This window comes from Nerophis lumbriciformis, linkage group LG29 (genome assembly GCF_033978685.3).
Source record: "Nerophis lumbriciformis linkage group LG29, RoL_Nlum_v2.1, whole genome shotgun sequence".
Classification (NCBI taxonomy): domain Eukaryota; kingdom Metazoa; phylum Chordata; class Actinopteri; order Syngnathiformes; family Syngnathidae; genus Nerophis; species Nerophis lumbriciformis.
Window position 1 is genome coordinate 22,991,082 of NC_084576.2, and position 22,919 is coordinate 23,014,000.

General features: G+C 40.4%; 2 protein-coding genes and 1 non-coding gene across 3 annotated transcripts in view; 2 read left to right on the top strand and 1 right to left on the bottom strand.

The window, feature by feature from the left end:
• The window catches only part of eif4g2b (eukaryotic translation initiation factor 4, gamma 2b), a 31,045-nt gene extending 15,190 nt beyond the window's left edge, over window positions 1–15,855 (top strand). The window contains exons 8-19 of the mRNA XM_061924724.2: window positions 2,625–2,807; window positions 2,895–3,036; window positions 4,349–4,506; window positions 4,578–4,694; window positions 4,971–5,099; window positions 5,171–5,275; window positions 9,617–9,832; window positions 9,907–10,165; window positions 11,034–11,238; window positions 11,310–11,518; window positions 11,582–11,703; window positions 15,053–15,855. Of these exons, the coding sequence (XP_061780708.1) occupies window positions 2,625–2,807; window positions 2,895–3,036; window positions 4,349–4,506; window positions 4,578–4,694; window positions 4,971–5,099; window positions 5,171–5,275; window positions 9,617–9,832; window positions 9,907–10,165; window positions 11,034–11,238; window positions 11,310–11,518; window positions 11,582–11,703; window positions 15,053–15,118 (1,911 nt within the window). The 3' untranslated portion in view covers window positions 15,119–15,855. The remainder of the gene's footprint in view (window positions 1–2,624; window positions 2,808–2,894; window positions 3,037–4,348; window positions 4,507–4,577; window positions 4,695–4,970; window positions 5,100–5,170; window positions 5,276–9,616; window positions 9,833–9,906; window positions 10,166–11,033; window positions 11,239–11,309; window positions 11,519–11,581; window positions 11,704–15,052) is intronic.
• LOC133572070 (alpha-1,3-mannosyl-glycoprotein 4-beta-N-acetylglucosaminyltransferase C-like) overlaps window positions 1–22,919 on the bottom strand; it is a 490,538-nt gene that overhangs the window by 425,260 nt on the left and 42,359 nt on the right. The gene's annotated exons all lie outside the window — the stretch shown is intronic.
• On the top strand, window positions 4,737–4,903 carry LOC133572400 (small nucleolar RNA SNORD97). The gene has a single exon (XR_009810542.1). It is a non-coding gene; the product is annotated as a small nucleolar RNA SNORD97 (small nucleolar RNA).

The window sequence follows — 22,919 nt, forward strand, 5'->3', positions numbered from 1 at the left end:
TTTTTTTTTTTTTTTTTTTTTTTTTTTTTTTTTTTTTTTTCTTTTCCCTTTTTTTTTGAAGACTGCTTAAAGTTTTTTTTTGTATTTATTTATTTTTTTTTTTTAACTTGTGTGCCACCAGTTGACAGCCCAAATAATAAAAAAGAGAGTACCTAAAATGGAACCTTGAGGAACACCACTTGTATAACTAAAGAATGTGAAGAAATGACTGGCTGCATCTGAAGTAAACAAGCTACAGCAGGGGTCCCTAAACTACGGCCCGCGGGCCGCATCCGGCCCCCCAGCATCCACAATTTGGCCCACGGGCAGTCCCAAGTTAAAAAAAAAAAAAAAGTGTTTCAATTTATTTTATTTTTTATTTTTTTTAAATTGTATCTTTACTTTCTAATCCATTTTATACCGCTTGTTACTCTCTGTGTCTCCTAGCCGCTCAGGCAAATCATATTGTCTAAAAATGAATTTTCCCATCGATAACGTGACAATTTAACATCAATTAACATTGATGTTCATCAACATTTAACATTGTCACATTATATGTATGTATGTATGTATGTATATGTGTATACTGAAAGAAAACTGGTTTTGTTTAGTAAAATTATACTCAAGCATTTAATAAAGTAAAATACAAATAAGGCAACAAGAGAAGTATCCAACACTTCTCTTTTCTAAAGTAAATCTGTACAGCGGATATGATTATCTACTTCAACAATATGATTTGTCTGAGTGGCTGGACAGGACAGATTGGGAGGGAGAATTCAATTTGATTTATTTTTTATTTTTTTATATCGATTTAAGAATACTTACAAATAACAATTGCGATTAGTTTAAAAATGTTTTATTTAATTTTTTTACTTCGTGCTTAGTTAAGTGTAGATACAGTAAAAACAAAACAAAAGCATTAATAAAAGTTAGAGAGGATAATATAATGTTGCACTGGATCGGATTTTAATCTCGATTTAGACTTCTCATGATCATAAATAATATATTTCAATAGAAAAAATTATTCATGGGTTGTATGCAAACTCCAGAGCTTCTACTGGTGAAAGGGATGCTTGAGCATATGAGTGGGGGGAAAAGAGAACATCTACTAGACGTTTAGATCTCACCATGGTTGCTACTTTTTATTAAGTTCAAATTAATAATCACTAAACGCAACCAAAAAAAAAGGAAGGCGGTATGATTTACACGTTAATGTAATTACGGACCAAATCGCAGAATTGTCCAATAAATCATAACCCGCTGTAAAACGCAGAATATCAGGATAATGGACATACATGTGAATGAAATGCTGTCATTGTAAGAAAATTTGGGAAAGTAATAATTCATTTCCGAAGCACGTCCTGAACTAAACAATGTGGAGACTAACGCTTGAAACAGCGACTGAAGTACGAAGCTAAAGCTGGCAAGAACAATCCATACACCAACACGTCTCATCCGCTTGTGTTGTTGTGAACGACATCACGGATGTAAGACCAAAGTACAAACAATACAGCAGTTGCAACTTGTCTGCTTTTTTTTTTGGTTAAACCGCTTTAAGTCGTCTCCTGATTCAAGTTCAGAACATCACACCTCCCATCCCTTCACAATAACCGCGCTGTGCGCAACATTCGGTCTGACTGCGCTAACAAATTAAAGGTTTAAAAAAAGTATTTTACACACACATAATGTACTTTAAGCGCTTATTGAAACATTTACACAATTATGCTTTGACTTAAGATACTGGTCAAAATTGTCCAAAGATCTAAAGGTAAAAATGTTAATTTAATTTGTGGGTTTAGATCAGGGGAGTGTTGTTGAGTTTGAAAGTCTGAGACAATTGTGATTTAAGGGCTATATAAATACATGTTGATGGATGTTATACAGTTATTTATGGCACAAAAAGTGCATGCTTTATGGTGATAAATAATTTTAAAAGGTAAAAAAAAAAATTCAAGGGGAAAAACTAAGTTTTGTTTTGTCATATTGCTATTTAAATTTATGGTTGTGACTATTATTTTACTTTGATACTAATATCTGGTTGTTCTTTTAAATTATATTGAAAGTTGTGTTTTGCTACAATAATACTCTTGTTTTCAAATTAATGAATTATCGTAAATTCAATATTAATCAATATAATCGTGATTACGTTTGCCATAACCTTCCAGACCTATATTCGATACGAAGGGTAGTATCAGTATATGATTGATACTAGAGGGATTTAATCAATATTTGTCTTCTCAAATCTTTTTTAAATGTTGATAGTATTCCGTACTATTGACTTTGTTTTGATCAAACAATTGTATTAAAGGAGAATAAGGAACTAGTTTAAATATTGTGTTTATATTGTAAAACTGTCAATAGCACTTATTATAAATGATTTGATACATGTGATCGGTATTGGTATTGGTATCGGCTGACCTGCCTCATGGATGATCAAAATCGGCAGCATAAACCCCTGATCGGAACATTTCTGATCAAATTGTTCAGAATTCCCATACAAACAATGGAAATGTAATACATCTATTTTAGGGATCAAACTCTTTGACGTGGTGCACATGAGGGCATTTTATTAATGGTGTGCTTAAGAAGCTACACCAGCAATTGTTCTCCCCTTTGACTCCTCCTTGCCTCCATCTCTCCACCAGTCTTTAATGGGTCAGTACTTTGGCCGTATGCTGTCCTTAATGAACAACAAGGATTTGCCAGCGAGGATCCGCTTCCTGCTGCAAGATACACTGGAGCTGCGAGAGAACAACTGGATCCCCCGCAAGGCTTTCCTCGACAACGGACCAAAGACGATAAACCAGATCCGACAAGACGCAGTAAAGGTCAGTTGTGTCCCACGGGCGCTTAGCATGCAAAAAGCGCAGCTGGCGGCCCGCAGGTCTTCACTGACTGATGCTTTGACTGTGCAGGATTTGGGCGTTTTCATCCCAGCACCCATGTCACAGGGCATGAGGGTGGACTTCTTCTTGGAAAGCCCCTTCTTGCCCAACAGAATGAAACTGGACAGAGAGACGCTCGGGGGATTGGCCGACATGTTTGGACAGATGCCAGGTGAGGCCGTTATTTAGGACTTTGTAAATGCAGTCCAATGACCGTCACAGCAAAAGACCTTTTTCCACCAAAAATCCAGGAACTGTAAATTCCTGGAACCTTTAAGTTCATGTAACCTTTTAGTTCCAGGAACCTTAAAGTTCATGTAACCTTTTAGTTCCAGGAACCTTTGAGTTCATGTAACCTGTTAGTTCCAGGAACCTTTTAGTTCCAGGAACCTTAAAGTTCCAGGAACCTTTTAGTTCCAGGAACCTTAAAGTTCATGTAACCTTTTAGTTCCAGGAACCTTAAAGTTCATGTAACCTTTTAGTTCCAGGAACCTTTGAGTTCATGTAACCTTTTAGTTCCAGGAACCTTTGAGTTCATGTAACCTTTTAGTTCCAGGAACCTTTGAGTTCATGTAACCTTTTAGTTCCAGGAACCTTAAAGTTCATGTAACCTTTGAGTTCATGTAACCTTTGAGTTCATGTAACCTTAAAGTTCATGTAACCTTTTAGTTCCAGGAACCTTTGAGTTCATGTAACCTTTTAGTTCCAGGAACCTCTTAAGTTCATGTAACCTTTTAGTTCCAGGAACTTTTCAGAACATGTAACTTTAGTTCCAGGAACGTTTCAGATCATGTGACTTTTTAGTTCCAGGAACGTTTAAGGTCATGTAACTTTTTAGTTCCAGGAACGTTTAAGGTCATGTAGAAGTGTGGTTTGTGTTGACACCTCAATATTCAGACACATCATTTTACTAAAGTGTAAGTATATGAAATAAAAATCAATAAAGTACAAAGCAATATGATTTAAAAACAAAGTGTACAGGATTTTACATACAATTTCTAGTGTCCAACAATCAGAAAGTTGTCCCTTCAGTAAATTATGAATTCATAAGGGTCTGGCGATTCCTTACGGCGCATGTCAGCTGTTAATAATAATATATAATTAAATTTTTATCTCATGAAGACAACAAACACATCAAATTCAGCATTAGGCTTAGGTTCTCTTGGGTGTATATGAATAACTACACCAGGGGTGTCCAAACCTTTCAAGGACCACATAATGAAAAGTCAAAGGGTGCAGGGGTAATTTTAATAGTTCTATATTTTATTTGTTTAAAAAAAAATGCTGAAAAGAGACATTACATATATTTAAAGACAAAACCTGAGGATTATGGTGGTAGTTGATTTCTTTCACCTGCTAGTTGAGTGAGGTTGTTGCTGACCACCTGCGCCTTCTGCTGGCCGCTGCCATATAGTGTCAGACGCTCAGCCACCATGGCCTTAACAATATTTTAAATTTTGCCTTCACATGACGCTCTCCTCCAGGCGGTGGGATCGGAACAGGACCGGGAGTTATTCAGGACAGGTACTCGCCCACCATGGGCCGCCATCGCGCCAACCCGCTCTTCAACGGTCACAGCGGCCACATCGCTCTGCAGTCGCAGTTTGACATCGGGCCCAAGTCCTTTGTGAAGTCCAGCCAGGTCAGTCACTGCGCTCTCATGCTCTTCCTACCCGCGGTCCTCATCATCCTGCCTGTCCATGTGCTCTGCAGCAGGTTCAGAACCAGCATTTCCTCAACCAGAGCCAGAACCACGTGGCACAGCAGCAGGCCCAGTCCAAGGACCTACCCCCTCGATTCAGCAAGAAAGGACAGCTCAACGCAGACGAGGTAACTGTCCCTCGTCTCTGGACCTGCAAGTGTGGACTCTTCATGCTCAGTGATTACAAAAATATGCGTTATTCTGAGGAAACAAACTGCCGCCAACCTCTTTCTCCCTCTGCTTCTCTCCTCTCTACTTCCTTTTTCCTCTTCTTCTTCCTTGACTTCCTCACGCTGGGCGGTGGTCCACTGACTGCGATTATGAAACCTGAGGGCATGACCCTAGCTCTAGCTCGCACTGTCTTGTCCAAACGCAAGGTCATTCCGTCTCTCCCCATCCCGCAGATCAGCCTGAGACCGGCTCAGTCATTCCTCCTCAACAAGAGCCAGGTTCCCAAACTCACGGCGCAGATCCCCTCCATGATGCTTCCCGGCAGCCAGCCCCCGCGCACCCAGACCCCTCCCCTGGGACAGGTAGCACCTCGCATGCAGGTGTTCCATAAACAGTACTAGCAGTGTGTTAATCACATGACCTTTGGCCTCAGCCCCCTCAGCTCGGCTTGAAAACCAACCCTCCGCCCATCCAAGAAAAACCTCAGAAGACTACCAAGAAACCTCCCCCTGCCAAGGAGGAGCTGCTGAAGATGACGGTACATAATTAAAATTAAGTACACTATTTTATTACATTGTGCAAGCTTTTTTTTTGCATGAGCTTTTTAGAACTTGTTTAAGGCTTCTATTTTTCTATAAAATGTAATCAAATTGTGATTTTATTTATGTTATCAATTAGGGATGTCCGATAATATCGAACTGCCGATAAATGCTTTAAAATGTAATATCGGAAATTATCGGTATCGGTTTCTAAATTATCGGTATCTGTTTCAAAAAGTAAAATTTACTTTTTAAAACGTCGCTGTGTACACGGACGCAGGGAAAAGCACAGAGCACCAATAAACCTTAAAAGCACTGCCTTTGCGTGCCGGCCTAGTCACATATCTACGGCTTTTCACACACAAGTGAATGCCACGCATACTTGATCAAGAACCATACAGGTCACACTGAGGGTGTCCGTATAAACATTAACACTGTTCCAAATATGTGCCACACTGTGAACCCACACCAAACAAGAATGACAAACACATTTCGGGAGAACATCCGCACCGTAACACAACATAAACACAACAGAACAAATACCTAGAACCCCTTGCAGCACTAACTCTTCCGGGACGCTACATTATACACCCCCCCACCTCAATCTCGCCCACCTCACCTCAAACTCCTCATACTCTCTCAGGGTGAGCATGTCCCAAATTCCAAGCTGCTGTTTTGAGGCATGTTAAAAAAAAATAATAATGCACTTTGTGACTTCAATAATAAATATGGCAGTGCCATGTTGGCATTTTCTTTCCATAACTTGAGTTGATTTATTTTGGAAAACCTTGTTACATTGTTTAATCCAGCGGGGCATCACAACAAAATTAGGCATAATAATGTGTTAATTCCACGACTGTATATATCGGTATCGGTTGATATCGGTAATTAAGAGTTGGACAATATCGGATAGCGGCAAAAAAGCCATTATCGGACATCTCTATTATCAATGTTTTAAGTGTTCTTTGTAACCTCAAGATTTTTTTTAAATTGTAAAACAAGTAGAAATTAATTATAAATACCATATTTTCCAGAGAATAAAGCGCGCCACAAAATTTTAGAAGAAGAAAATATATTAGTTTTACCGGATGGCGTGAAATGAGTTATTTACACAATGATTTTGTAAATGTTTATTTACATTCCTTAATTGTTTCCAAACGGTGTCGGTAACACTGCAGTAAAACGGCTGATCAAACAAAACCGAGGTCACCGTCATGGACCCACTAGCTGCGGAAGCTAGCTCTCAATCAGCTAAACGGACTCAATAACTCCACGGTGACGTTTTGGTGAATTTACTGAGGAATTTGTGAACCTGAAACAATACAAAATGAATGTCATTGTAAGTTAATAATACTAACAGACACTTGTAAACGTGTTAGTATATTAGCTAATGCTAACGAAGCTAGCTTCATTGCATTACGATAGCACGTACAAATATGCATGAAAACACTCCTACACATCACACATGGGACAGTTTAGTAAGAAAAACAGCACATAGTCCGAGTTCATTGTCAAATTACTGCACTGTTTGAATTCATTATAAATATTGTAAGAAAGTTACAGAAAGAAAGTTTACTTGTGGTTATCCACAAGTTGCAGACATTCTCCTTGTATGTTTTGCACTTCAAGTGTTTGTCCATCTTCAACATTCATTCATGTTCAAACACATTTATCCCCTCACGTTAAAAACATTTGTTAAATTTGAGCGCGATCTGTCACGCCAATTTTTGTTGGTAAATGAGAGCTGATGAGAGTATCATCACACTTCAACTTCTCTAATATGTCAATGCTGCCTATTTGCTCGGTCAGCATTGCAAGTAAAAATGTTAATTGTCTTCCTCTTCATAAATAAATGTTAGATAAATATGTCAACTAGGAAGTAAATATCTATATACTACATTACCCAGAAGGCTTAGCGCTGTCGACAGGAACAGGAAGTAGGCTACAACAATTGTGCTGTTTGATCAGTAGAGTTGACCTATTATTGTGTGAATGTCCAAGCATTCACACACAACATTCTACATCCAAAAATCATCTATTATTCCACCACAAAAGTTTGGCACGCTCCACAGCCCATGAGTTTCATCCGATCGGAACCATGCAAGTATCAAAACGTTCGGCTCGACCACGAATCGTGAGCTCCCCAAAGATAAAAAAAATATATCCCAGGTTTTGCAGGACAATTTGCCTGAAAATAAATGGGCCAATTTTCAATAATTTCCAACATTTCTCATCTGATCGAACCGTTCCACCATCCACACACTCCACTCAACTAGGACAATCAAACTACCATTTTCCAAGTTCAAAAAAATTCCAGGAATTTCCAGAATTCCCGTTTTTCCAAATCCCTATTTTTACTTCTTCCTGGAAAGTTTTCACAGTCCACATTTTTCAACCGTTTTTGACCATTCCACCTTTTTTAAAACATTCTTCTTAGTTGGGACAACAAATACTACTTTTTTTTTTTTTTTTTTACAAATTCTGTGTTTTCCCGAAATTCTAGCAATTCTGAAATACCCACTCTCAATTCAAACTGTTATTATGTCAACAGGGCAGCACGGTGGCAGAGGGGTTAGTGCATCTGCCTCACAATACGAAGGTCCTGAGTACCGGTAGTCTTGGGTTCAATCCCGGGCTCGGGATCTTTCTGTGTGGAGTTTGCATGTTGTCCCCGTGAATGCGTGGGTTCTCTCCGGGTACTCCGGCTTCCTCCCACCTCCAAAGACATGCACCTAGGGATAGGTTGATTGGCAACACTAAATTGGCCCTAGTGTGTGAATGTGAGTGTGAATGTTGTCTGTCTATCTGTGTTGGCCCTGCGATGAGGTGGCGACTTGTCCAGGGTGTACCCCGCCTTCCGCCCGATTGTAGCTGAGATAGGCTCCAGCGCCCCCCGCGACCCCGAAGGGAATAAGCGGTAGAAAATGGATGGATGGACTATGTCAACATTTTTTAACCATTTCCAAAAAAATCTAACACCAACCCATTCATATCATTTAGGACAATTGTGCTAGTATCAATATTTTTTAAAATTCCCGGTTTTACCCGAAATTCCCAAATTTTGAGGACATTCCCATTCAAATGAATACACGTATTCAAAGTTCTACAGTGCCCTAAATTATATGCGCAATTTTTAAACCCGATTTCCTCCTCTCAACCATCCAGTCACACTACCTACGATATATCAAACTCAAAAACATGTTTCCTGGAATTTCCCGGAATGTTCTCCCGACTGACAATGAATGGGCATTATACAATCCACTGCATGTCCCACATTTCTCATCCGATTTGAACCATTCCAACATCCACTCACTCTGGACATTCAAGCCAGCATGTTTCCCGGTCTCGAAAATTCCCTAATTACCAGGAATTTACCCCAATTGAAAATGAATTGGCAATATACAAACCTATCCATATCCCACATTTCTCAACCGATTTGGACCGTTCCAACATGGTAGAATTTGTGTGAATTGTCGGCACGTCAAAGTCTTGGAGGGACTGAATTAGGAGTTGTATCAAAGATGAGAGCACTAAATCACATAAAGACCTGGGGCCGTATTTATCAAGCGTCTTAGAGTGCCATTTTACACTTAAGTCCTGAGAATTTGCGAAATTTAGTCCTAATCTCAAACTTAAGAATAAAAGCTATTTATCAACTTTCTTAAGTCTAAGAATCACTCCTACTCTCCACGATATTTAAGAGACCTTCAGAGGTGTCCTAAGTGGTTAGGAGTTGCCAGCGGGGGATGGCACTGAGGCGAGAGAGACGTGCACAAACGTTCAGGGAGCGGAAGCTCTACTAACAGTGTTTCCTCCTCTCGCCAGTTTGGTTTTCTTTTCGATTCCATGTTGATTTCTGCATGTGGCTGCAGTGGGCTTGTATATATAGAGCCACCCACACCAGTTTCAAATTAGTTGCCTAATTAATGAATTGGAAAGAAAAGGAAACATTTGTTTGATTCATTGCCAATATTGTTTGTTGTAGTTTATTGTCAAAATATACACTCCCAATTGTCCACTTAAATATTTCTAAGATATTTCTTTATTCTTAGACAAGGGATTCCCTTCCGTGATTGGTCATTTCTATGGACACAGAAATGACGTCACCTAAAATTCCGTTTACGGCACATAGTAATGTCGTAATTCAGCTCTGAGTGTGACACTTAAGATTCAGTCCTACACTTTGCTGAAAGTGTGAGTAAGACGCTTGATAACTAACTTTTAAGTGCAGCTTTCAGCGAAGAATTTCTTTACTCATAAGTCAACTCTTAGCAGACTTCTTAGGAGTAATTCTAAGACGCTTGATAAATACGGCCCCTGATGTCTTCTCTCTGGTTCAGGAGGCGGCCATCAGCGAGTACTTCACCAGTAAGGACGTGAGCGAGGCGGTAAACAGCGTGCGGGACATGAAGGCTCCCAAGCACTTCCTGCCTGAGATGCTGAGTAAAATCATCGTGTGCTCTTTGGACCGGCCGGATGAGGACAAGGAGCACGCCAGCACTCTGATCCACTCGCTTCGCCTTGAGGCCCTCATCACGGCCGAGAACTTCATGCAGGTCTCTTCGCTTTAGTCGGCGTCCGCATGTCTCTCCATGTTACATGTACTCCCTTTTTTTTTCCCCCGTCGCAGGCTTTCCTCAACGTCCTGGACCAGTGCCCCAAGATTGAAGTGGATGTGCCCCTGGTGAAGTCCTACCTGGCCCAGTTCGCCGCACGGGCCGTCATCGCCGAGCTCGTAAGCGTGGCCGAGCTGGCGCACCCCATGGAGAACGGCACCCACTTCCCGCTCTTCCTGCTGTGCCTGCAGCAGACCGCCAAGCTGAAGGACAAAGAGTGGCTGACGGACGTTTTCCAGCAGAGCAGGGTCAACATGCAGAAGATGCTGCCAGGTATCTGTGCCAGACCTTGGAATAAGAACTGTACAGTGGAACCTCGATTTACAAACGTCTGTTTGCGAGCTTTTCGGTTCACAAACCTTTACATCACGGCAAATATGCCCCTGTGTGCAAACCATGTTTCGACGTACAAACTCTTAATTCATTTATTGTGCCGTTGGAAGCCATAAGGCACAGCCATTTTGATGACATCACTTCCTGTACACATGGGGGAAGCCATTTTGAAGAGGCGGGGCCCCTACGTCACATCTGTTAACGCGTTTTATTACTCGGTCACCACGAATATATATATATATATATATATATATATATATATTAGCCGCACCTGGTTATAAACACGCAGATATATACTTTACGTTGTGAAATAAGTCATTTACACAGAAATATTTTGAAAATGTTTGTTTACATACCTTAATTGTTTCCAAATGATGTCTGTAACACGGCAGTAAAACGTCTGATCAAACAAAACAGAAGTCATCGTCATGGACCCACTAGCTGCAGAAGCTAAACAGACTAACTCCACGGTGACGTTTTGGTGAATTTACTGAGGAATTTGTAAAACTGAAACAATACAAAATGAATGCCATTGTAAGTTAATAATACTAACAGACACTCGTGTTAGTATTATGTATATATATGTATGTGTGTATATATATATTTTATTTTAGTATCTTCGAAGTGTCCATTCTTTTACTAAAATATGGACTTTTGTTGAGACAAGAACCAATTATTCATGTTAACATGGTTTCTTACTGGGAACTCAGCTTCACCATACAAACTTTTTGGTTTACAAACCATGTCCAGGAACTGATTTAAGTTGGTAAATCAAGTTTCCGCTGTAATTGTAAACGTGTGTGTGCAGAAATCGACCAGAACAGGGACCGCATGCTGGAGATCCTGGAGGGGAAAGGCCTGAGCTTCCTGTTCCCTCTGCTGAAGCTGGAGAAGGAGCTGCTGAAGCAGATCACGGCAGACCCGTCCCCACAGTCCATCTACAAGTGGATCAAAGACAACATCTCCCCCAAGCTCCACACCGACAAAGGCTTTGTCAACATCCTCATGACCAGGTAGGTGCCTCAGGGCGCTCTCTTTGCAAGTATCCGCTTACTTCTAGTAACACACTTGGGTCATGCTGCAGCTTCCTGCAGTACATCGCCCAGGAACTCTGCATGGACGAGGGCGACGAGCAGCTGTCCGCCCCCTCCAAGGAGCACCTGGAGCAGGAAAAGCAGCTGCTGCTGGCCTTCAAGCCCGTCATGCAGAAGTTCCTGCACGACCACACCCAGCTGCAGGTCAGCGCCTTGTACGCCCTGCAGGTGCACTGCAACGCCAACGACTTCCCCAAAGGTATGGCACCAGCGTTATGAGGTACATGTGCACAATCATAGACATTATTCTTGTGTCGTTCAGGCATGCTGTTGCGCTACTTTGTCAACTTCTACGACATGGAGATCATTGAAGAAGAAGCCTTCCTTGCATGGAAAGAAGACATCACCCAAGAATTCCCTGGGAAAGGAAAAGCTCTGTTTCAGGTATGGTCTAAACATATGATCACCTCATGATAGGAGTATACATAGGCGTTTAATTATTAGAATTTGTATCTGCAAATTGATGAATAACTTGCTTTAAAATCATAATTAAAGGTGACAAGCAGATATTCAACTACAGTATTTTCCAGACTATAGAGAGCACCGTATATAAGCCGTGCCTATTAATTTTTGAAAAAAATAGTTTTCCATATATTAGCCGCACCGGACTATAAGTCACAGATATATATATATATATATATATATATATATACCGTATTTTCCGCACTATAAGGCGCACCGGATTATTAGCCGCACCTTCTATGAATTACATATTTCATAATTTTGTCCACCAATAAGCCGCCCCGGACTATAAGCCGCGCCTACGCTGCGCTAAAGTGAATGTCAAAAAAACGCTGCGCTAAAGTGAATGTCAAAAAAACAGTCAGATAGTTCAGTCAAACTTTAATAATATATTGAAAACCAGCGTTCTAACAACTCTGTCCCAAAATGTACGCAAATGTGCAATCACAAACATAGTAAAATTCAAAATGGTGTAGAGCAATAAATAGCAACATAATGTTGCTCGAACGTTAATGTCACAACACACAAAATAAACATAGCGCTCACCTTCTGAAGTTATTCTTCATTCGTAAATCCTTCGAATTCTTCGTCTTCGGTGTCCGAATTGAAAAGTTGCGCAAGCGTGGGATCCAAAAATGGCCGGCTCCGCCTCGTCGAAGTCATCGGATTCAGTGTCGCTGTTGTTGTGCAGCAGTTCTGTGAATCCTGCCTTCCGGAAAGCTCGGACCACAGTTGTGACCGAAACTATCTGCCCAGGCATTTACGATCCACTGGCAGATGTTGGCGTATGTCGACCGGCGCTATCTGCCCGTCTTAGTGAAGGTGTGTTCGCCTTCGGAGCTGTGTGAAAAAAGCCACCCGGCCTCTTCGCGTAAACTTCCCTTAACCACTCGCTCATCTTTTCTTCATCCATCCATCCCTTCGAGTTAGCTTTTATGATGACGCCGGCTGGAAAGGTCTCTTTTGGCAAGGTCTTCCTTTTGAATATCACCCTGGGTGGAAGTTAGCATGGCAAGCTAGAACCACAGTGAAGGATGACTTCTTCATTCCCTGTGGTGCGAATATTCACCGTACGTGCTCCCGTTCCACAGTGCAGTTCACAGGAATATCAGTTGCTGTGAAATACGGTAGTAATCCGTGTGAGGATGGAGAGATTGCGTCTTTTTATGAACCGGATCGCCCAGTAGGAGCCATTTTGTGGTCTTTACAGATGTAAACAGGAAATGAAACGTACGGTGATATCCGCGCGTTTTTTCTTCTTCTTCCGGGGGCGGGTGAAGCGCTTCCTGTTCTATGGGGGCGGGTGCTTTCCTTGGCGGTTGCTTGCGTAGAAGAAGAAGCGCTTCCTGTTCTACCGGGAAAAAAGATGGCGGCTGTTTACCGAAGTTGCGAGATCGAAACTTTATGAAAATTAATCGTAATAAAGCGCACCGGGTTATAAGGCGCACTGTTAGCTTTTGAGAAAATTTGTGGTTTTTAGGTGCGCCTTATAGTGCGGAAAATACGGTATATATATATATATATACGTTGTGAAATGAGTTATTTACACAGAAATATTATGTAAATGATCATTTACATACCTTAATTGTTTCCCAACGGTGTCTGTGACAAGGCAGTAAAATAGCCAATCAAACAAAACAGAATTTATCATCATGGACCTACTAGCTGCGCAAGCTAAATCTCCAATCAGTTAAACACACTCAACCACTCCACGGTGACGTTTTGGTGAATATGCTGAGGAATTTGTGAAATGGAAACAATACAAAAATAATGTTATTGTAAGTTAATAATACTAACAGACACTCGTAAACGTGTTAGCCTATTAGCTAATGCTAACAATGCTAGATTCATTACATTACGATAGCACGTACAAATATGAATGAAAACACTCCTACAGACATCACACATGGGACGGTTTAATACGCAAGAATTGCTTTAGTTATATTGGAAAACTTAGAAATGTTGTTTGGAGTGATGAATGAAGAATCCATACGAGTAGAAACGCTATAAATGTCTGGAAGACGGAAAGGCACTTCTACTTCCGGTTGAAAGCACTCAACACAATAAAATACTGTACCCGTTCACCCAGTAGCACCTGCAGTGAGTGAACTCGTCCAAAAGATGGCGCCATAGCACAAACTGTGATACACCTTTTTTAGTGTTTTGCATGTTTTTTGCTGTGTGAAGAAAAATCACTAATATAGCCGCACCGTTTTATAAACCACAATCCAAAGTGTAGGATAAATGTTGCGGCTTATAGTCCGGATATTAGGGTATTTATTTTTATCTTTACAAAAATGTTGGTAATACAGTATATAATATAATTGGCATGATGGAGATATTATTAAAGTATAGGCGATATGCAATTTTTTCTGTCAAAATTGAAAGAACATATTCATGTTTTTAAAAAAAAAAAGGTCAAGTATTTTATCGAAAAAAAAATTCCCAGGCTTTTGGGGGCCACATATAATGTGGCGGTCCAGATTTGGCCTTTAGTTTGTCACCTTGTGACAGAATATAAGAAAGTTTAAGTGGGTTGAATCCATTTTGTCTTGATTCGATATCATCAAAAAAACAAGTATCTGATATCATGAAAAAAACAAGTATCAGATATCAGCATGCAGCGTGATATCATGTGCGATACAAGCAGTCTTGCAGGATGTTTACTGGTACAAAGCTGGACAGCCAGTTAACATCTAAAAGTCCTCATATAAACATATTTTCTTCTTTTAGTCAAGTCATTTACAAAAGGTAAACATGCTAGGTTATATGCTGCAAGCAGCTACAACAGCTTAGCACGCAAGCTAGACATACGTAATAGTCATTGCACAATAAAAAAAACACATTTGTCAATATAAACGGGTATCAAATATTTATAGTTGCATATTATTTACACAAACAAAAAGTCTCCAAGGCAGAATCAATTTAGAATTATCCAGTAACAAATGTGTCCGCATCATTCAACTTACTTCGTCATAAGTGCTTGTGGCTGCTAGGTGTCACCATAAAAAAAAGAGTTACCACTCCACTTCAATTTTAAGACAGCAAAAGTCTGTCTTAAGGTTAATAATAAATTGATTATTTTCACTTGATCAAACCTTTTCTAATATTCCACACTACAAAATAAAAGTATGCAGGGTTGCTGCTAATAGCAGATCGATATCGGCCAGCACTCAAGGCCCCAGTATTGGTGTCGGAAGTGAAAAAGTTGTTATTTAGTACTCGTGCTGCGAGTTGACCATTGAGTCGTACAAGTTTCTCCCCCTTGCAGGTCAATCAGTGGCTCACCTGGTTGGAGACGGCCGAGGAGGAGGAGTCTGAGGACGAAGCCGATTGAGAAGCGTCACGCAGTCATCTGAAGATTTCCACCTTTGCCTTTTTTTTCCCGTTTGTGTTCGCTTCCATCATCAAGTGCGTTAACCACTAACGAGCGGCGCCGCTCACCTGGGCCCGCCCCCTCCCAGCCTGTCGCCTGGTGAGTGTTTCAGCGACATCAAGTCTAACATGTGGAGTGACCCCACTTTTTTTTGTTTTTGTATTCTCCGTGTCCTCTCATTTAGTGTTTGACCAATTAACTCTCCCCAAAACAAACGACTAGTTCAATCTTAAACCTGTAAAAGGGCGAGGGGGGAGGGGCCAGTCTTTAGTCACCCATGAAATCCGCGGTTAGTCGCCTTATGCTTGCTTTTTTCTTTTGAATAAAAGTGCTCTTCAGACGTTCCTCTTGAACCAATCATGAGCGAGTTCCTACCTCCTGAGTTAGTTGGACTGTGCGGTTCAGAGCCGGGGTGATGATGTCGTGTCGCAACCTGAAACCCGAGCCTGTGCACAAAAAGATTTGATTTAATAGTAACCATACCCCCATACCAGTACTACCGTGCTAACCATGAATAATACGATCATGTAACAGACAAGTGACGCGCATCATGAAAGTCCATTTTTTTTAATGTTTGCTTCTTAAATTGATGAAATGATTAATGGATCCTCCCCGATTAACTGCTGAATTGTACTCCTTAAAGTCCTCGTTATGATTGTGCACCTGCTTTAATGTCAATAAAGTCCAGTACATGAGCACCGACTGTCCCCTTATGTTTGATCTTGTCACGTACAGTCGAGAACTAAATGGGGGGAACCAAGACTCAGTGTTGATAGTGAAAGTTTTTTTTTGAAAGCACATTTGCGGAAAGATGTGCTAGGCGAGTTGAGCATGTCAACTTTACAACTCATTTAAGCCAATTCTCACAATATATTATGTAGTATAAAAATGTTAAAACCTTTCAAATTTGCCTGAAAACTGTATCGCGATAAGTGTTTTTTTTATTGTTCAATATTTTGTATAACTTATGGAAAATAGCAGGAGGAAAATATGTAGGTATTTTTATTTGAAATGTAACTTCCTCTGATTATAATCAGAATAAATGTCAATACAAGCATGGAAAACACTCAATGTAAACAAAATAGCAGAATCTCATTGAACACTTAATAAGCTCTTAAAATGAAGGTGCAAAAATAAGAAATATGTAAGAAATGCTTGAAGTGTAAGAAAATGGTGCAAAGTGTGAAAATGTAAACCGAGAAACCTGAGAACTATTTTCTGCAGTTTAGTGGCAGGAAGTTACAGGTGTGCTCTAAAGGGTGAGCTCGGCGAAGGTGGTGCGGTATTAGCGGTCTTGCCTTGCATCATTTAGAGACTTTTTGGTCTGACTATGGTCTCTCTCATCCAAAAAAAGTGCCAAACTGTCCAAGTGACTTTTCCTCTTTCATCCACAATTTCTTCATTTTGACTTTCGCTTCTCACTCCATGCAAAGAATCAACCAATAGTTGATACTGTTACCTAATTGGCTGTTAACGTGTTACTCCCACTGATCAGTGATCAATTTTAGGGGGTAGCGGGGGTGTATATTGTAGCGTCCCGGAAGAGTTAGTGCTGCAAGGGGTTCTGGGTATTTGTTCTGTTGTGTTTATGTTGTGTTACGGTGCGGATGTTCTCCCGAAATGTTTGTCATTCTTGTTTGGTGTGGGTTCACAGTGTGGCGCATATTTGTAACAGTGTTAAAGTTGTTTATACAGCCACCCTTGGTGTGACCTGTATGGCTGTTGACCAAGTATGCATTTCATTCACTTTTGTGTGTGAAAAGCGTAGATATTATTTGATTGGGCCGGAACGAAAAGGCAGTGCCTTTAAGGTTTATTGCCGCTCTGTACTTCTCCCTACGTCCGTGTACCACTCCGTACAGAGGCGTTTGAAAAAGTCATAAATGTTACTTTTTGAAACCGATACCGATCATTTCCGATATCACATTTTAAAGCATTTTTCGGACATCTCTAGTCTATCAATCAATCAAATTTTATTTGTATAGCACTTCATCACAAATGCCTCAAAGGGCCTCACAACATCCCCTCATTTAAATCTTATAAATATCTTCTTTTAGACACAGAACAAGCCAATGCTGTGAAGAGAAGCAATACAACATCAATCCCATGAGGACCGTTACTTCTACTAAAACTGTTGTTAGACAAGAGGTTACTCGGATAATAATTCTGCCATGAGAGTATGCTCTTCCTTCAGGCTTCATGTACTCAACAAAAGTAATAAGTAGAAGTATCCACGTTCGTGTAGACGCGACCTTAGTCCTGGTCTGTCGGGATCCAGAAGTAGTCCACCACCTTCCTGCTCCTCCCAGAGTCTGGGCGTCGTCCTTCCAAAGGCGACAGCTCGTCAAAGTGACTCGGACCAGAATCCCTCCCAGAGAGCGGGGGGGCGCTCACTCGGATCACGGTCCTGGAACTGTTGTGGCAGAATTTATATTTTTGAGTCAGTACACATGTGATTGATGTTTTATTGCTTCTCTTCACTGCATTGGCCTGCTCTGTCTACAGGATAAGACTCTTTCATGTCCCCTTGCCCTTGGTTCTTCTTGCACCCTAACCACCGCAAGGGCCCCGAAATTGCGTTTTAGGCCTTTAACATGCAGGGAAACTCAGTTTTTGCAAGCGCGTGGAAAAATTTGAAATTTTTCCGAGGTCAAAATGGACTCTCTAGCGCCCCCTCGAAAATAAAGATGTTCCCCCGCCACCAGATTCACGTATGATCACGACGTCTATCGTGACAGGACGCTCGGAAAAGTCTCTCGAATCCATGTTTGAAAACAAACAGGAAGTCGGCCATTTTTAGGCCAAAAACTTTGTTCGTACTTTACTGAACTCGTCCGAGGGACTTTGGCCAAATGAGTTGATCAAAATGACAGCCTGAATTTATATAGTAACTGCTACTCTCCAAATGGCTTTCTTTTGTGATTGATGCTGTATTACTGCCATCTCCAATGTTTAAGCAAAGCATTCCTTTTTACAATCAGATGGATACTTAGAAGCCCGTAGCTTTCTCTGCACATGTCTTTTGAGTAGGAAAAAAATTGCAAAACACACAATGTGAAGGCAGCACGAAAACCGTTGTCTTAGCAACCGCCACAACATGATCGGCAGCCTCAGAATGTTCCAGAATTTAAAACAACAAATTAATATCCAAAGTGGGGGGGAAAAATGGTCCGTCTGTGTGTGTTGGTCTTTGAATTTTTATTTCATCACTGAAAATAAAAAAATCGCTAAATTGGAATTTTATTTTGGAATAGAAAAATAAAGTGTTCCTTTTTTACAGTGGTAGAAAGCAATGAGTAGATAGAAAGAAAAAAAAACTGCTTATTTTCATCTGATAACAAAAATTAAAATTGGGGAATCATCAAAAAAGGACCAAAAACAAAAGTGCTCTCATTTGGGAGCTGGAACTTGTTTTCAGACAAACTCTCGGACTGGCCCGTCTGTGTTTGTATGTAAAAACGTATTGATCCATGATCATCTGGTCTTTCTGTCACCAGTCCTACAGGCCAGTCCACGGTCTTTAAGTAGCAACGTCCCCGCTCCAGTCTCGGAATTTAACAAAACCTCTGGTTTTGGTCTTTTTTTTTTTTGTTTGTTTCTTCATTTTTGTTACATGAAATATAGAATAAAAATATACACTTTTATTATTTTTTTTGTATTTTATATTTCAAAATTAAAATAAGCTGGGGGGAACAAATCTCATTATGTAACTAAAATACAATGACCAAAAGATACATTTAACAAAAATGGAAGAAAAAACAATTTTTTAAATGATTTATGAAGTATTGTTTGAAGTAAGTATTTACTAACCATTGTTGGGCTGTGAGTGAGGTACGGTACTCTGTTGTAATGCACTTTCTCACCACTTGGGGCGGTAATGACAATATCAAACAAGTCTGGAGCTAAAGTCATAGAGAAGTTTCTTAAGCGCCAAAATTATGACTAAAGTGGTGTATTTTCAACAGTTTAAGAAATGTATGTAAAATTATCAATAATTTAGTTAAGATTTCTGTATTTTAGCCCAGTAATTGTATGTAAATATAGTCCGTTTTTATAAGTGCCTTCTTTTGCAGATGATTGAATGAGTATTTATTTTGGTATTCAGCATGACCTAAGCCTTGATAACAACAAATGAATGTTCGAGTTACCTGGATGGGCTCCTCTCAGGTTCTTCCGTGTTGGACTCTGGTGTTGAGATGTAGACCGGGTCACCCTCCTGGATCATAAAGACAGACATGAGGGACTCTGACCTTCCTATAAAGAACTGTGAAGAACTTTTTGGTCGGCATCAAAAGTTTAGGTGCAGAGAAAAACGTAACCATGATATTTCTGGGTGTGCCGTGGTGATTTTTGAGGATTTTCACTCGCTGGTCGCTCTCGGCCACGCAGAGGAAGTAGGTCTGGATGTGGGCTTGGCACTGCAAAGAAAGGTCAATATGCAGGAGTAACACATTCTGTGTATTTTAGCGTCCTCTCACACTTTTGTTCTGCCTCAAAGCCTTCATGTCCTCCTGGGCTCGGAGCTGGTGCTCCACCAGCAGGTATTTCTCCTTCCAGCTGAGGCACTCGGCCGCACGTTCCCGACGTTCCTTCTCAGCCAGGCGCCGCTCGGCTTCGGCTTCCTGGCGGCCTTGGCGGGCCCTCTCGCTCGCCTCCTGGGAGGACGTCGCTCTGAGCCGCCATTCCGCCTCACTGTGGACAACATGGCCATCAAGCTCTTTAGCCGCCATCTAGGCCACAACCTTCCAGAACGTCTCGACGTTCCTACTTGACCACTTGAGTCACATGATCATCCTTCGTTTTTGGTTGTAAACTACTTCTGATTCTTCATATCTGCTTAAAATGACTATCAGATTTGGATTGAAATTATCTTCCTATCTCCATATTTTTCTTATCATTCCTATTTGGTTTTAAACTTCATAACATATTTGTCTTTAAACTTTTTTTAATGGTTCACGTTTGTTTTTAGACTCATTTTACTGTTCAAAATGATTTGTACCATTCATATTTGCCTTTAAGCATCTTTGTATTGAAAATATTTTTATAGTTCATAATTGGTTTAAAAATAATTTTTATCAATCATATTTGTTTTTTAATTTGTTTCATTCATATTTGGTTTTTAAACTTATTGGTCATTGGTTTTAAAACAGTTTTATAGTTCATATTTTGTTTAAAAAAAATATTTTTACAATTCATATTTTGTTTTAAAATGATTATCGTTCATATTTGGTTTTAGAATTGTTACAATGAATGTATTCCAAATTGGAATAAATTCACTTTTATTCTCAAAATTCTACACACAATACGCCATAATGACAATGTGGAAAAAGAAAAAAGAACATTTCGGAGGGGGCACAGGGCTTTTGCACATTTGTAAACATTTTAAAAACTGCAAAAAGCTTAAAACATTTTTAAAATAGTTTTTATCATTCATATTTGTTTTTTGTTCATAATTGGTTTTAAAATAATTTTTCATCATTCATATTTGGTTTTAAACTACTTACAGTTCATATTTGGATTACAAAAAAAGTATGATTTATATTTGGTTTTTTAAAATTATTTTGCATCATATTTGGTTTTAATATGATTTTTATGGTTAATGTTTGGTTTTTACATTATTTTTATGGGTCATATTTAGTTTTAAACTCCTTACAGTTCATATTTGGTTTTAAAATTATTTTTATGGTTCATATTTGGTTTTTGAATTATTTTTTATGGTTCATATTTGGTTTTAAAATGATTTATGGTTATTACTTGGTAAAAAAAATGATACGGTTCATATTAGGTTTTTGAATAATTTTTATGGTTAATTTTTGGTTTTAAAATGATTTATATGGTTCATATTTTGTTTATGAATTTTTATTATTCATATTTGTTTTTTGAATTATTTGTATGGTTCATATTTGGTTTTAAATGTTATGGGTCACACTTGTCTGCAGTTTCCAACAGCGGTGTAGAACTCGTCCTTCAAGGTGAAGTTATGAAATACCACTGACCTGTCTTGGAGTCGGACCTTGTCCTCCAAGGTTTGTCTCAGTTTGAGTCTCAGGGCCTCCTGGTCCCTTTCCAGGTCCTCGTTCTCCCGCCTGAGGATCAGCTTCTCCTCGGACACTCGATCCAGTCTCGTCTTGGTCTCCGAGAAGTTCTGGTGCGTCTGATCCAGCAGCAGCTGAAGATCACGGCGCTGAAGGCAACAGACGTGTGAGTCCCGGCAAAAACTGGACTGGTTTGGAAGGTTCAGACCGTCACACCTCCTTGTGAAGCTGCTCAGCTTCTTCCTTCAGGCGTTTCCGGTCGTCCTGGGCTTCCTCCTTCTCCCGCCGGCTGGCGAGGGCGTGGGCCTCAGCGAGGGCCCGGTCCTTGTCGGCCTCCCCTCTGAGCGCCTCCGCATGGTCTGCGGCCTGCGAGCACAACGTCGCCCTCTGCTGGCTCTGCTGCAGACACCGCTTCAGCTAACGAGCGAGGAAACAAGACTCTGAGGCTGACAGCTGATCTTATGTTGCACTTCTCCATCTGACGGTGTCACAACGTACAGCCTTGACCTGAGCCTGCAGATCCTGGTTGACGTTCCTCAGGTTCCTCACCATCAGCTCGTTCTCCGAGCGCATGGCCGTCCTCTCCGTGCGGATCTCATTGGACAAGAACCTGTTCTCCTTCCTCAGGTCTTCGCATTCCTGAGGTGAAGCACAGACTTGTCATATTTTGGCGCGGGGGTGTGACAGGATCAAGGATGACGCCGGTGAGGAACGTTGAACAAAAGCTTACTTTGACAGGTGCTGCAGTCTACCTGTGAGGAGAGGCTCTCTCCTCCTGGGGACAACCAGGTCTTACAGACCAAAGTGATGTCATCTAAATTAATTCGGAATCCCGAAGTGTACCCCATCATGACCATATAAGAGCATGTTCGTGTATAAGCATGTTCCCTAAGCGTCTAGCTTAAGTCATAATTAACGTGAATCTTAAGCGTGCCTGGTACTCATGGAGGACGGGTCTGACTCCTGGAATACCGTCGACAGATTTAAGGGTACTTCCTTGTGGAATGTCTGTTTATGTTACACTTAATGGCTACACTTAATTACCTGCCCACAATCATGTACCCTTGTTTACAGGATGGCTGTTTGCTTGCTCCTAAAGACAATCAATCACCAAATTTTTTTTTTATTTTTTTTTTTTTAAACATGTTATTTTGTAGACTAACAGATACTACAGATGCACCAAAGCAGGAATTATCTCACTCCTCACGCTTAATGGCTACACTTAATTACCTGTCCACAATCATGCACCCTTGTTTAGAAGATGGCTGTCTGCTTGCTCCTAAAGGATCACCAAATGGGGGGGGACATGTTATTTTGTAGACTAACAGATACTACAGATGCTCCAAAGCAGGAATTATCTCAGTCCTCACGGTTAATGGCTACCTGCCCACAATCATGTACCCTTGTTTACAAGATGGCTGTCTGCTTGCTCTTAAAGACAATCTATCGCCAAATGGGGGGAAACATGTTATTTTGCGGACTAGAAGATACTACAGATGCACCAAAGCAGGAATTATCTCAGTTCTCACGCTTAATGGCTACACTTTACCTGTCCACAATCATGTACTCTTGTTTACAAGATGGCTGTCTGCTTGCTCCTAAAGACTATCAATCACCAAATGGAAAAAACATGTTATTTTGTAGACTAACAGTTACTACAGATGCACCAAAGCAGGAATTATCTCAGTCCTCACGCTTAATGGCTACACTTTATTACCTGTCCACAA